This window comes from Electrona antarctica (genome assembly GCF_951216825.1).
Source record: "Electrona antarctica genome assembly, chromosome: 15".
Classification (NCBI taxonomy): Eukaryota; Metazoa; Chordata; class Actinopteri; order Myctophiformes; family Myctophidae; genus Electrona; species Electrona antarctica.
In genome coordinates this window covers 6,047,279-6,062,150 of record NC_136796.1, presented here as the reverse complement: position 1 = coordinate 6,062,150, position 14,872 = coordinate 6,047,279, and the positions used below count along the sequence as shown (strand labels likewise).

Below are 14,872 nucleotides of genomic sequence, written 5' to 3'. Positions count from 1 at the left end.
CCCCCTCTCTCTCTCTCTCTCTCTCTCTCTCGCTCTGTGTGTGTCTCTCTCTCTCTCTCTGTCTCTCTCTCTCCCTCTGTCTCTCTCTCTCTCTCTCTCTCTCTCTCTGTCTCTCTCTCCCTCTGTCTCTCTCTCTCTCTCTCTCTCTCTCTCCCTCTGTCTCTCTCTCTCTCTCTCTCTCTCTCTCTCTCTCTCGCTCTGTGTGTGTCTCTCTCTCTCTGTCTCTCTCTCTCTCTCTCTCTCTCTCTCTCTCTCTCTCTCTCTCTCTCTCTGTCTCTCTCTCTCTCTCTCTCTCTGTCTCTCTCGGAACATATTTTTGGTTTCACATAACGCTTACCTGATTTAAACCTCCCCCTCTTTGAAATGTTCCGACCAGAAAAACCCAAACCCACAGACAGACAGACACATGTTGTGGGTACAAAGGCTCTCCCGACTGCATCTGAAGTGTGGTTTGGGGTCTGAAATGATATATAACCTACAAACCAATCCTCCCTGTCCCCGTCCCCTCTAGCCCCAAATCTTTTTCCATACGCCCGAGGAGAATGTGACTGACGGACTGGGGCTGCAGGACTCAGAGGACTATAATGGAACTTTCGGATGTTTGGCGACATGTACTAATACAGCAGATGATGCTGTAATAACTAGAAAAACGGCTACATTTATGGGAAATCTAAAAGACATGACTGCGGCTGACGGACATGTTATATGACATCACTGTGATTTGTGTAGAACAGCTGGCCACCAGACAGGCAGGCAGGCAGACAGACAAGCAGGTAGGCAGACAGACGCCTAGGCAGACAGGCAGGCAGGCAGACAATCCACATATCCTAAAAAGTTCACCTTTTTTCTGTTTAGGGAAGTGACCTTTTTCTAAGCTATGTCAATGGAAGAGAACGGAAAATAACTTGACTTTTACCCACTTAAAGCCCTATTTTATAAAGCTGTCTCTATTTGAAAAATGTATCTGGCTATTTCAAAAAATATTATCAATCTATAAATGCACCATGTCTCTCTGTGTGTGTGTGTGTGTGTGTGTGTGTGTGTGTGTGTGTGTGTGTGTGTGTGTGTGTGTGTGTGTGTGTGTGTGTGTGTGTGTGTGTGTGTGTGTGTGTGTGTGTGTGTGTGTGTGTGTGTGTGTGTGTGTGTGTACGTCTGTAATCCACGTAACTCGAAAACCGTTCGGCCCACCGAATTCAATTCAATTCACACCACCACAGGGAGTGCAGTGCCCGACCTTGAGTTGGCGGCCGGCCCGACCCACGGTTGTCCGGAACCGCCACAAAAGGCCTTTGCCCAGGCTCTGCATGGACAGGGCCCCTGCCCAGGCTCTGCATGGACAGGGCCCCTGCCCAGGCTCTGCATGGACAGGGCCCCTGCCCAGGCTCCATATAAGGAGCTGGCCTGTTCTGACATCACAATGCTGTTCTCTGTACGTCTGTGTACGTCTGTCATCCACGTAACTCGAGAACCGTTCGCCCCACCGACTTCAAAATTGACACACACGTTCCACACCCCCACAGGGGGTGCAGTGCCTGGCCTTGAGTCGATGGGATACACCGTTGTCCAGAACCAGCACAAAAGCCTCTGCCTGGGCTCTGGACAGGGCCCAAATTAGCCTATTGGTCACACCTGATCACCCCTAGATCTCCATATGGAGCTGGCCTGTTCTGACACCACAATGTAAAGTACTCACATGTTTTACTTAAGATAAAAGTACTAATACTGCAATGTATGTAATAGGTATACAGTACTCTGTTACAAGTAAAAGTCCAGAATTCAAAATGTACTTGAGTTAGAGTAAAAATACAGAAGTATTGGCATTAAAATGTACTTAAAGTAACAAGAAAGTAGGCTACTCAGTCATTATGCAGCATGTACATGTTTTCAAATGTACATTATATAAATCTTGATGCGACGCATTGTGAGCTTGTAGATCTGCCATTTTCAAACGGCCGGAATGTGCATTGGGCTGAAGTGTTTGTAATAATGAAAATAGTTTATAATAACCGTATACGTTCCACCACTGTGTGTGAGGCTCAGCTCAGCAGCAGCATCACTGGGCCATGCACTTTGAAATGATTGAGATGCAGAGCAGAGGGTACGCAAGCAACAGCACTTCCAGCAGCATGGGGGTGCACCGTACAGGAATAAACTGAAGTCTATAATAATAAATATTGGAGAGTTCCAGGCACGCCTAAAAACCACCGCACTAACCAGTGCTTCCAGGGCGGGCGAGAGAGAGGGGGGGGGGGGGGGGGGGGGGTGCGTAAATTGCGCATGCAGCGTAATTTTACGCACGATGGTGCCGCGACGCGCGCGTCGAAAAGATAGCAGAGCTACAAGCCCCAAGCGCGTCACATTTGCGCTGGGGGCTGTAGTGTGTAGATCTGCTATTTTACGAAGAGGAGGCTTGGCTTTTGGAACTCTAGAATCATGCCCAGAAGGAGGAGGGAGGGAGGGGGGGGGGGGGGGGATGCGCGGGGCTCGCGTCTTCTTCTTCAGGTCAGACCTGACGTCATGTATGCTGCCCACCCGGCATGCTGCTTTAACATCCTCTCTCTCCCAGTCCCTCTCCGTTATATTATGTGATGTCCCGATAGGAGTCAGTCTCAGTCAGACAGAGAACCGAGAGGATGGTGAGGAGCAGGAGAGCCAGCAGGATGTAAGGACTGTCTGTCTGTCTGTGGGACTGTGGAGTTGGACTCTTGGACTGGAGGGAGAGAGAGCTATACTGGTACTGGAGAGAGAACTGGACTGGTGCTGTCTGGAGGGAGAGACCGAGAGAGAGAGAGAGAGAGCAGCATGTGTTGTTGCTTTTAAACAAAAACAAAAACGGGACTTAATGGTTATTTTCTTTGGTTTTCAATGATTTTGCGGTTCCTAACTAGTGATGAGTTGGCTGCCCCTGTTGTGGATTCTAATAGCAGCCGGAATTCAACAGGTGAGTGAGAGAGAGAGAAAGAGAGAGAGAGAGAGAGAGAGAGAGACGTTTATTTCTGTTTTATTTATGCTTTATTTTAGTTTTCTGGCAAATTCTAACAAGGCCTCGTTTTTGTGGCTGCAGGAGTGGAATGTGGCATGATGTTATTTTTAGCCTATTTTTAAACTTTTGGCAACAATTGGTAGCACAATGTGTACCATATATATAATGAGGATTGTGTTGCATTGAATATCATTAATTAGGTTAGTGAACGGCGTCGGCACGATTAAAATAAAGAAGATAAATATTGACACGTGCTGCCTGTGGGACAGTGTGTGTGATGTTGCCGCTGTGCTGCGTGCTTTGGGCTCAGCTTTCCGCCGTTCGTGGGATTTTACCGCCGCCTTGTGGCTATTTTAGGGAACGGGTTATATATCACCTTGTAGTGTGCAACTGCAACACGATATTTGAACATTCCTCAAGTTCAACAACATTCATGTGAGGTTCTGTGTTCCTGCAAGAACTTTCCCTTGATTCATTTTGGCAAGTGGGGGCCCTCAGGGGTCCTTGTGGGTGGGGGTTCCAGGGGCAGGCAGGGGGTCCCCATGTCAAATTAATTATAGCTTTCAAAATCATTTTAACCACTTTAATAGGACTATATTCATTGCTTTTGAAAATAGCAGATCTACAAGCTCGGGGACGAGTTGTGATGTGATGCGTTGCGAGCTTGTAGCTCTGCTACGCTACTTTTGGAAAATGTGTGATTGTTTGAATATTTTTGGAAACATTTACATCTACTTGCATGGGTGTTTTCAGACATGATTTAGCGTGAGAACCACAGCCTTAAGTGAAAGAATGTCGGTGATGCATGCCAGGCATTGGGGGGCCATTCATCACTCTGTCATCAGTCACTCACTCTGCAGTGACCAAGGAGCAGTGAAAAGTACTCGCATTTGGTACTTTGAGTAAAAGTATCAATACTGCAATATATAAATACTCTAGTTACAAGTAAAAGTCCGGAATTCAAACTTTAAATGGCTACTCTCTCCTGATTGGCTGACATTTTTGTCACCTATACCTGAACATGTATTTTGTGTTTATTAAAGAGCTGGAGAGACAGAGGCTGAACACACTTAAAGTAGTTTCAAAAGTAGAAAGTATAGCCTACTCTCAGTTGTGACGCATTCACATTGTGAGCTTGTAGATCGGCTATTTTCAAATGGTCAAAATGTTGCCTGGCTATAGGGCTGAAGAAGTGGGTAATGTTTTGTAATATCCAAATCTACAAAGTAACAATTGAGTAACTAAAGCTGTCAAATAAATGTAGTGGAGTAAAATTACAATATTTGGATCTGAGATGTATAGTGGAGTAGAAGTAAAAGTATTGGATATTGGAAATACTCAAGCAAATATTAAAAGGAGCCTACTCAGCCTATATACTGTGGTCGTGCGTGCGTGCGCACTTGCATTGTATATATAACTTTTACAGTTATACAATTATGCTAAAAAAAGATAACACAATAAGCCTCGAGGGCTTACACAAAATCATCAACACTAGGAGTAAAAGTATATGTAATTTTGGTAGTTGGGGATCATGTCTAGTTCCAGTTGTAAATTGCAGACAGGTGCTCTTTTATGAAGCCTTTTTGAAGGCTATACTTCGTAGGCAGACATTGGTGCTTTGAACATGGCCTTGATGTATCATCTATTCTACACCATAATTAAATCCCCCCCATTATTAAATTATAGATTTAGGGCTATATCTTACCCCTTATTTCTTATTCCTTTTTTTTTTTTTTTTTACTATTTTGAAAAACATTTTAAAATAGTTCAAATAGTCGATCTACAAGCTCACAATGTGTCGACATAGATTGGCCAGTTGAACTATTTTAAAATGTTTTTTTCAAGATAGTAAAATATGGCAAATACGTTTAGGGATTAAAGGTTAAGGCGTGGCTGCCCAAGATAGGGCCAAGAAGAGTCTATAAACACAATCTGATAAAACAACCGCTTAAACCTGAATTTATTTATTATCCATAAAAGACGCCAAGGAAGAATTATGACGATGGCAGCAGCATTAGACTTAACTGATAGATACATAATTACGATTAAGCAATATTACACGAGAGGGTGTTCTTTATCGTTATTAATGCACGCCTGCGATGCTGCAGCAGGGCGAGTTCCGAAAGGCAGCGCAGAAGTGTAATATTGCAATTATACAACAGTTACCCTTAAAACTAAGATAATCGCAAAAAAAAAAAATCATAATTTTTTTAATGATAGATGTAGCCACTACGACCACAAATGTCCCAAGAAACGCGCTAGCAACCCAGTCGGCTGCGCTGGGGGAGAACAGAGCAGCTGATTTCTTTGTTTTGATTAGGTGTTCCTATATTGTCGTTTTAGCACGGCTAGAATGCTGTTGCAACCAATCAGATTGCTTCCTCGAAACGACCTAAAATGCATTAAATTAAACAACCACCTCTTTCCGCGAGTTATTGTTGCATAATTAAGTTATTGTTGCATCCGTTATGTCTGATGATAGCCACGGTCTTACATCATGTTTGGAGTCTGGTGAGGAAAGGCTCAGTGTGTGAGTGGCCACGTGGGTCTGTGATTATTAAAAGTAATCCGTCTGCATTAGCTTCATGCAGCGCTCGTTAATATGACCATCATTTAATTTCATTACCTCTGTATGAAGGACGGACTGTGGGAATTGACACACTGTAGCCTAATCGCCACACATAACATGATTAGTCGTGTTTTCTACACAATAATAATGGATTTTGTGTAGAGTTTCTCACTGACAACCAAAATATCTCCACCCGGCCCGAGGGGGAATTCCCATTTAGGCTAGTGGTTTAAGATGTTGGCTTTCCATGCGGGAGAAATTAAATGAAATGATTACTATATTTACCCAGGGTACCTGGGCTAAGCTCAAGAACTTGTTTCCAGCCAGGCCCTGCTCATAGAACATTTCATCGTAGTGGTTCAATGCCTTGTTCAAGGGCACTTCAGCGGTGGTAATTTTAACGTGTCGGACTGCTGGCGACCTTCCGGTATCAAGACCGCTCCGCAATCTGTTCGGCCACCGCTGCCAAAGACTGGGGTTCGAGTCCAGGGCGTTGCATGTATACGGGGGTTTTGATCCGAGATCCCTTTAGTATTGTTATTTATTTAACCACTTAAACCCTCCATTATTCTTAGGGAGACTGAACTAAATTGCAACTGTACTTCTGCTTTTCCTTGCCTAAAAATAGCTTGTAGATCTGCTATATCTGGCCAATATTTTCCCCAGAATAGGAGACGTTGGGGCTAAATGGGGTTTAAAGAGGCACTTGGTGTCTGCAGTCTGCACGGCAGCGACAAATTAGTGTGCTGATTCACTCCTCCGTTGCTCTTTGTGGTTTAGTTTGTGAATCATGGGGCATTTTCAATGTAATGATTTACATTGAGGGCCAATGGTTTACATTGAGGGGCACAGTCGTTAGTGCTGTCACCACAGCTAGAAGGTAGTAGTAGTACAATGGTACAATGCTCATAGCATAGTGTAAATATGACAGTTCATTCATAGTACAGAGTAAATATCACAGTTCATAGTACAGTGCTCATAGTACATAGTAAATATCACAGTTCAGTGCTCATAGTACAGGGTGTAAACCCTTCTCACGCTCAGAGCAGCTCGCTTGGCCTCTCTCACACAAACACTTAACCAAGAACAGCCCAATGAAAGGGCCACTAAAGACCTTCTCAAGCATGCTGTGTTCCCGTCCCAAACAAGCCAAATTAATTTGGATTCCAGAGAGCGTTGGTGTTTTGTTGTCTTAAATACACATTTCAGAACTATACGAGATAATGAGGCCAGCTTCCTCTTCTCTGCCGGGACGTGTGTGTGTGTGCGTGCCTGTGTGCGTGCGTGCGTGCACGTGTTCTCTGCTGGGACCTGTGTGTGTGTGTGTGTAGCGAGGCAGCGAACGTTTCATAACAGGGGATGTTAAAACAAGATCATGATGCTGCCAAAACGTTATGTCGAGATTTGAGACTAGACATGTTTTATTTTATGGACATATGCGTCATGCTGCTGGGCATGCGTGCTGTCTAAATCGGTTGTTTTCAAAGTGGCATACTTGAGCGGGTCCCAGGGTATCCCAGGGTATCGCCAGCTAAATGTGTTAATGCAGCATCATAATAATTTTAATTATACTTTGGATACTGATTCGCCCCAGATGAAGGAGTTCAAGTATCTCGGGGTCTTGTGCACGAGTGAGGGGAGGACGGAGCAGGAGAATCGGAGCGTGTATTGCAGTCGCTGTACCGCAATGTTGTGACGAAAAGAGAGTTGAGCCAGAAGGCAAAGCTCTCTGTCTACCGAGCAATGTCCCACCCTACTCTCACCTATGGTCATGAAGTGTGGGTCATGACCGAAGGAATAAGGTTGCGGATACAAGTGGCCGAAATGTGTTTTCTCAGACAGGTGGCTGGCATTTCCTTTAGAGATAGGGTGAGAAGTTCAGTCACATGGGAAAGACTCGGAATTCTTCTTCGCTTAGAAAGGAGACAGCTTAGGTGGTTCGGGCACGTCTCACTGGGAGGAGACCAAGGACCAGATGGAGGGATTATATCTCCACACTGGCCTGGGAACGCCTCGGGGATCCCCCAGTTGCTATAATGTTGCTCTGGAGCTCTCCGCTGGAACTGTTGCCCCTGCGACCTGATTCCGGATAAGCGTTTGAAGATGGATGGATGGATAAATAAAGGATTACACTCTTTTAATGTCGACGAAAAACAGCAACAAACTTTTTCGGGCATGTCATTTTAACGCAAACTATTTTTCCCCCCCTAAACGTTTTTCCAATGGTTTTGAAAATAGCAGTTCTAGCTGACAGTGACAACACTCATTGTGTTGCATCTCATTGGAAGCTTGTAGATTTGTTTATTTTTTTAATAGCCAAGTATGAAGTGTCGGGCATGAGTGGTTAATGTAGGGTTTGATTATGAAAGGGATTGTGATGTATAGGCCTCGGGGAGGCAAGCGTCTATGTTTCGACTCTGTGCTTACGCAGAGAAGAGGTGCTTTATGCAAGTCCTCCTTGGTAGAAGTTACTGTGTTGTTCTGGCTGCCCTTTAGGCTCAGTGATAATAATACTGCTGATGAACACACATTCACACACTGAGGCAGTGGCGTGCACAGACATTTAGAGGGGCAGGTGCTCAAGTTAAAAAAGGGCACCTTGTGCAGCGCGTGGAACCGGCCGGTTGCCTTAATCCATTTTGGGCGGGAATCCGTTTTGGTGTTAGCATTATGTTATGCTTTAGCTATTGAAAAATAGCAGATCTACAAGCTCATAGCGCGCCACCGAGTGGCGCGCTATGAGCTTGTAGGTCTGCTATTTTTGAAAAATCAAAAAAAAAAAGAGAAAAAAATGTTTTTTTTTTCTTGTTTTTTTCAAAAGGGCACATTGCCAAAAGGGCAGGGGGTGCTCTAGCACCCCCTAGTGTCTATCTGTGCACGCCACTGCACTGAGGGAAAACCGTGGCTAATTGGAGCTCCATGATAAACACAGCTGTTGTCCTCTGCGAGATGCCTGAACTGTAGGCTGTGCATTTTGTGTTAATTACTGTACAAATGTATGTTAATTTTATTCAGATTCCCTGGAAAGATAGAGTTCCTCTGCTGGACACCTCTTTTCAGTAGCAAAGCAGTAGAATTGGTGAGGCTAATCAGGGAAAGCTGTAAGAGTTGGAATGGCACGTCTGTATGTATATCGTATGTATATCGTATATCGGGCAGAAACCTCTTATCTCCATATTTTAACCGTTTGTGTTTTTTTTGTAAATTAATGCCCTACAATGTAGGGCATTAATTTACAAAAAAAACATGTAGGGCCTACATGATCACACTACACAACTACAGCGTCACACAAAAGCATCAAAAGTAGCAGATCTGCAAGCTCCGCGACCTTTGACGTTTTTTCATTTGAATCCTGAACAGTAACATTTTGGGACATAATTGAGGCTAACTTACCAACCTCCCACTCGACAGAGACAATATGAATTCCTTACACACTGTTACGACCTTATATGGAGTCTAGAGGCTTAAGGAGTAACACATATAGCTAGCAAGGAACCAAACCAGTGTAGCAAAAATAATAATGCACATTTATTAGAAATAACGGATCTTACAGTAGGGAGAGCATAAATCTTCGGGGTGGCCAAAGCCAACACAACAAACAAAACCCCACCCTACCTGAAAAGGAAATCCTAAAACTACACCAAACAAAGATTACAAGTCTATGCTCCCTGACTACATATAAACAAAGTAAAAAATGGGGACAAAAGAAAATGGCAGCACACCCTTACCAGCTTCCCTTTTGATTGACACTCAAGAAATGTTTTGACATACTGCAATTGATTTCTTAACTACAAAATATCTTAGCTATTGTCTGTACTTTAAACACACAGTAAGTAAAGTTACCTTATTAAGCACACAGCAGAATATGGCAAGGACACAGCCTACAGACTCAACAGGAATGAAATGCTAGCTACACAAAGGTTTCAGCACATGGAGGTGACGGATGGCAAATGGGCTGCACGTTTGTCATTGCTGGCTGCTAAAGAGTTATATATAATAACAACTTATATGAAGTAGTCAAAGTGGCAGATCTACAAGCTCACCACGCATCTATAGCTTGGGTCCCGGAGAGACAAGAAATTGCAGAGTTCACTGCTTGTCTGTGCTACTGCCAACTTTATCGGTATCTATTCTTTTTTTTAGTACATCCAGTATCAGCATCGTTATCTTGTTAGTGTATGTTGTCTTGTGGAACACGCCACACCAACATTTTGCAAATAATGCTAAAAGGATTGTGGTCCGGTGTATTCAATTCATCAAGACATATATAGACAAAATTAGATATACTGTGTGTGTGTGTGTGTGTGTGTGTGTGTGTGTGTGTGTGTGTGTGTGTGTGTGTGTGTGTGTGTGTGTGTGTGTGTGTGTGTGTGTGTGTGTGTGTGTGTGTGTGTGTGTGTGTGTGTGTGTGTGTGTGTGTGTGTGTGTGTGTGTGTGTGTGTTCTGCATTCTGGTGGCATAACAGTAGAATTAATTCATGCCCATGTTTGTGCCGAATGTGGGGGGAATGAGATCAATGGAGCAGGAGCTCCTTCTGGCGTTTCTCACTCTTTTCTATTAGTTTGACAGGTACATGGGCACCTTGAGTATCTTGACAAATACCCCTCTTATCCCAAATCTAATGTTCTCTCTTTCGCCACTGTCGTCCTCCTCTACTCTCAGGCCTACTCCCAGAATTCCCCTGCCGCCATGCCGCCAGCCGCCGTAGCCACCGAACCCGCCTCGCTGGACCCGTACAACCGGACGCAGGTGTGCAGGTGGCCGTGCGAGTGTCCCAAGGCGCCCCCCAAATGCCCGCCGGGGGTCAGCCTACTCATGGACGGCTGCGACTGCTGCAAGACGTGCGCCCGGCAGGTGGGCCAGACCTGCAACGAGGCGGACACCTGCGACTACCACAAGGGACTGTACTGCGACTACAGCTCGGACAAGCCTAGGTACGAAACAGGAGTGTGTGCATGTAAGTGTCACTCACCGGACGAAACCCAATCAAACCCATCAAGTCAGCCCTTAAAGGAACTGGAAGGGGAACTTCACCGATGTTTAACGTGAATCCTGTTTTTTTGAGTGGTGCAACCACTCCTATAGACAGCTATGTGTGTCCCTGAGTCTGTCCCTGGGTCTGGGTCTGTGTCCCTGGGTCTGTCTGTCCAAACATAGCGTCATAGCGTCTGTTCACCACCTAGTGTCACTGTTGCACAGCCTAATACACAGACACAGACACACACAGGCCAGGGAGGAGGGCTTGTAGTACAGTACAGTACAGTACAGTACAGTACAGTACAGTACAGTACAGTACAGTACAGTACAGTACAGTACAGTACAGTACAGTACAGTACAGTACAGTACAGTACAGTACAGCATCACTCACTTCAGATGGGTCTGATTTTTTTCTGTTGTGAGGATGTGTGTAAATCTCTAAATATGAACCTCTCTCAGTGTGATTTTGTGGCTATTTGTGGAGTGTGATGCTCTTGGACACACAGATTGTTTATTTAGAATTAGGGCCTTGACCGTTATATTAGTAGTACTAATACTAGTAGTAGTATTAGTTTAAAAAATACTTAAAATAGCATATCACGTTAAATATCGGTGCCAGAGTTCCACTTTTAAGTATCATATTACTGTATGCAAAGTAACCTCAGATTTAACATGACAAAAAAATGAGTCGGCAACAAATAAATGCTTACTGTACCAACAATAATAAGGATAGCAATACTTTAAAGATAGCGTAAGTTATATATTTTAGTTAAAACAACATTTTGATATGCAACACAATTTCATACAATATGTAGTTGGGGGTCCCTGCTTCACCACTGTCTCAGATATGGGGGTCCTTGGACTGAAAGATGTTGAAGACTCCTACTCTATAGCAATGAGTAGTGTACTATCATAATATAGAGATATTTATTTTAACACTTTACATGAATCACAAATGTATTCTGAGTAGGGATGGAGCTCGTTGATAACAAGCACCTTATTGGTCAGGCTTATCGAGGTAGTCAATAAGCTTGTTATCATCAGGGTTTTTTTTATATGGTATCGGGTTTGGAGCTCCATCCCTAATTCTGAGCTGAACTTTGTATTTATTTGTATTTATTTGACAGGGACAATGCTCATTAATCAACATTTCAGTTTTCACTTCCATGTAAATGTGCCAGAGTTAGCCATAAGCTAATTTACATCTGTAGTCCCTGAGCAGGCTCTTAAAATGGTAGTAAAACTAAACATACAATGACACATACAGTACAATACAATGCAATACTATACAATACAGATAAAAGAAAGATAGTAAAGATGTATAGTGTGCCAGCACACAACACCATGCGTTGATGCCATGTGTGCATATGTGCCAGCACCCAACACTACAGTTGGAGGCCATCGATATTGTCCTTTTCTTTTTGCTGAGGTTTGCGTGATCTGCGCAAAAGGACAGTTAACCCATTTTGGGCGGGAACCCCTTTTGGTGTTTTACACATTATGTTATAATTTAGCTATTGAAAAATAGCAGATCTACAAGCTCATAGCGCGCCACCGAGTGGCGCGCTACGAGCTTGTAGGTCTGCTATTTTTGAAAAATCATGAAAATATTTATTTCAGAAAACTGGAGGATTTAGAAGGATTTTTTTTAAATTTTGAGGTCAGGCCTAAATGGGTCAAATGATAAGGGACAATATCGGTGGCACCCAACTGTATGTGCCAGCACCCAACACTATGTCCATACAAAAACACAATATACAACACAGATAAAAGAAAGACAGAAAGACAGAGATATTGTTCAACGCTATGTGACTGCTCTGCCATTCCCTCATGCCAGACATGGTGGGCACGGGCTGCGAGCACGACGGCGTGATCTACCGCAACGGGCAGAGCTTCCAGCCCAGCTGTAAGTACCAGTGTGTGTGCGTGAACGGCGCCATCGGCTGCGTGGCGCTGTGCGCCGACTCCCAGCCGCCCCGCGTGTGGTGCCCGACGCCGCGGAGGGTCAAGGTCAAGGGCCAGTGCTGCGAGCAGTGGGTCTGTGACGAGCCCAAGAGGGGGCGCAAGACGTCCCTGCGGCACGCCGTGGAGGGTAAGAGCGAAGCTACAGTATAGCTCACCACGTTATGATGTGTTATGAGGGGTGCATATGTTGGTTGGACTCACCACGTTATGATGTGTTATGAGGGGTGCATATGTTGGTTGGACTCACCACGCTATGATGTGTTATGAGGGGTGCATATGTTGGTTAGACTCACCACGCTATGATGTGTTATGAGGGGTGCATATGTTGGTTAGACTCACCACGCTATGATGTGTTATGAGGGGTGCATATGTTGGTTAGACTCACCACGCTATGATGTGTTATGAGGGGTGCAGATGTTGGTTAGACTCACCACGCTATGATGTGTTATGAGGGGTGCAGATGTTGGTTAGACTCACCACGCTATGATGTGTTATGAGGGGTGCATATGTTGGTTAGACTCACCACGCTATGATGTGTTATGAGGGGTGCATATGTTGGTTAGACTCACCACGCTATGATGTGTTATGAGGGGTGCATATGTTGGTTAGACTCACCACGTTATGATGTGTTATGAGGGGTGCATATGTTGGTTAGACTCACCACGCTATGATGTGTTATGAGGGGTGCATATGTTGGTTAGACTTATAGTCATTAGTCAGACAAACCCGTGCTGCGGGTTAAAAATCACACCCGTGTGAAGTGCTCTTATCATCATACATCATTTAATTCCGGCCAATCACAATTTACGTCCTCACCTTCGTCTTCAATGTTTGTGTTTAGGCAAACATACTCAAAGCTGGCCACGCATTGTCAATGGCAGTCAATGTTTGTGTTAACACAATGTTTGTGTTTACACAAACCCTCAAAGCTGGACATAGGAGGGGCTAGCGCCCCTCAAAAATCACCCGTGCTGCGGGTTAAAATTCACCCATGGCTCCTGACATGCGTGGCGGGTTAAAACTAATCTGTGCTGTGGGTTGATGAAAATAGGCCGTAGCTTCCTGTGAGGTCAGGGTGAGGTCAGGGTTTGGTCTAACTAAACACATGCACCCGTGTTATGATGCTTGTAGGTCAGTTGTCTTTGGCTTGTATTCAAGTTCAGGATTGCAAAAAGAAAAGTTGTTTCAACTGCAAACCTCACATGTCGGTGAATGTTCGTCTCAGAATAGGGATGCTTGGGTTCAATTGGTGTGTGTGTGTGTGTGTGTGTGTGTGTGTGTGTGTGTGTGTGTGTGTGTGTGTGTGTGTGTGTGTGTGTGTGTGTGTGTGTGTGTGTGTGTGTGTGTGTGTGTGTGTGTGTGTGTGTGTGTGTGTGTGTGTGTGTGTGTGGCGCCCCCCAGTGGCCCCGGCGGAGATGGTCAGCTGGCATAAGAACTGCATTACCCAGACTACCCAATGGAGTCCCTGCTCCAAGACCTGTGGGCGGGGCCTCTCGCTGAGGATCTCCAACGCCAACGAGCAGTGTGAGCTCGTCAAGGAGTCCCGCCTCTGCAACCTGCGGCCCTGTGAGGTCGACATCACCAAACACATCAAGGTACCTTACATGCAAAGATATAAAAAAAAAAACATAGATGCCTCATTGGCCGCTGCAGTTTGTTTGAGCCATGTGTATCAAATCAAATCAAACTTTATTTATAGAGCACATTTACAAAGACCAGAAGGTCAACCAAAGTGCTGCACACAAGCATACAATCAACACAAACAATATGGTAAAACAACATTGAAGCAACACAAGTATTTAGACAGGTTAACTAGGTCAAAATCGACGTGAGGGCGGACGTGCGGAAGAAATGCTGCCACTCAAGTGACTATATGGCTAATCACAGCAGCGCGTCTTTTCCGGGATAGTCAGAGCCGAACGTCCGTTCTGTGGCGCACGCGGAAGCTTCTGTGAAGCACTAGTCTCGCGTCGCCAGTCTGTTGCCTCTCTCAACACTATAGTTCTGGCTACGTAAGACCAGTCTGTTGCCTCTCTCAACACTATAGTTCTGGCTACGTAAGACCAGTCTGTTGCCTCTCTCAACACTATAGTTCTGGCTACGTAAGACCAGTCTGTTGCCTCTCTCAACACTATAGTTCTGGCTACGTAAGACCAGTCTGTTGCCTCTCTCAACACTATAGTTCTGGCTACGTAAGACCAGTCTGTTGCCTCTCTCAACACTATAGTTCTGGCTACGTAAGACCAGTCTGTTGCCTCTCTCAACACTATAGTTCTGGCTACGTAAGACCAGTCTGTTGCCTCTCTCAACACTATAGTTCTGGCTACGTAAGACCAGTCTGTTGCCTCTCTCAACACTATAGTTCTGGCTACGTAAGA

At 44.7% G+C, this 14,872-nt stretch overlaps 1 protein-coding gene across 3 annotated transcripts in view; it reads left to right on the top strand.

Annotated features, from left to right (window-relative positions):
• ccn4a (cellular communication network factor 4a) overlaps positions 1 to 14,872 on the top strand; it is a 107,780-nt gene that overhangs the window by 89,361 nt on the left and 3,547 nt on the right. For 2 of the 3 annotated variants that reach the window (XM_079523292.1, XM_079523294.1), the window contains 3 exons: positions 10,215 to 10,509; positions 12,367 to 12,621; positions 13,896 to 14,089. In XM_079523292.1, the coding sequence (XP_079379418.1) occupies positions 10,215 to 10,509; positions 12,367 to 12,621; positions 13,896 to 14,089 (744 nt within the window). Of the gene's footprint in view, positions 1 to 2,664; positions 2,942 to 10,214; positions 10,510 to 12,366; positions 12,622 to 13,895; positions 14,090 to 14,872 lie in introns of those variants that run through there. The other variant, XM_079523293.1, reaches the window with a different exon arrangement.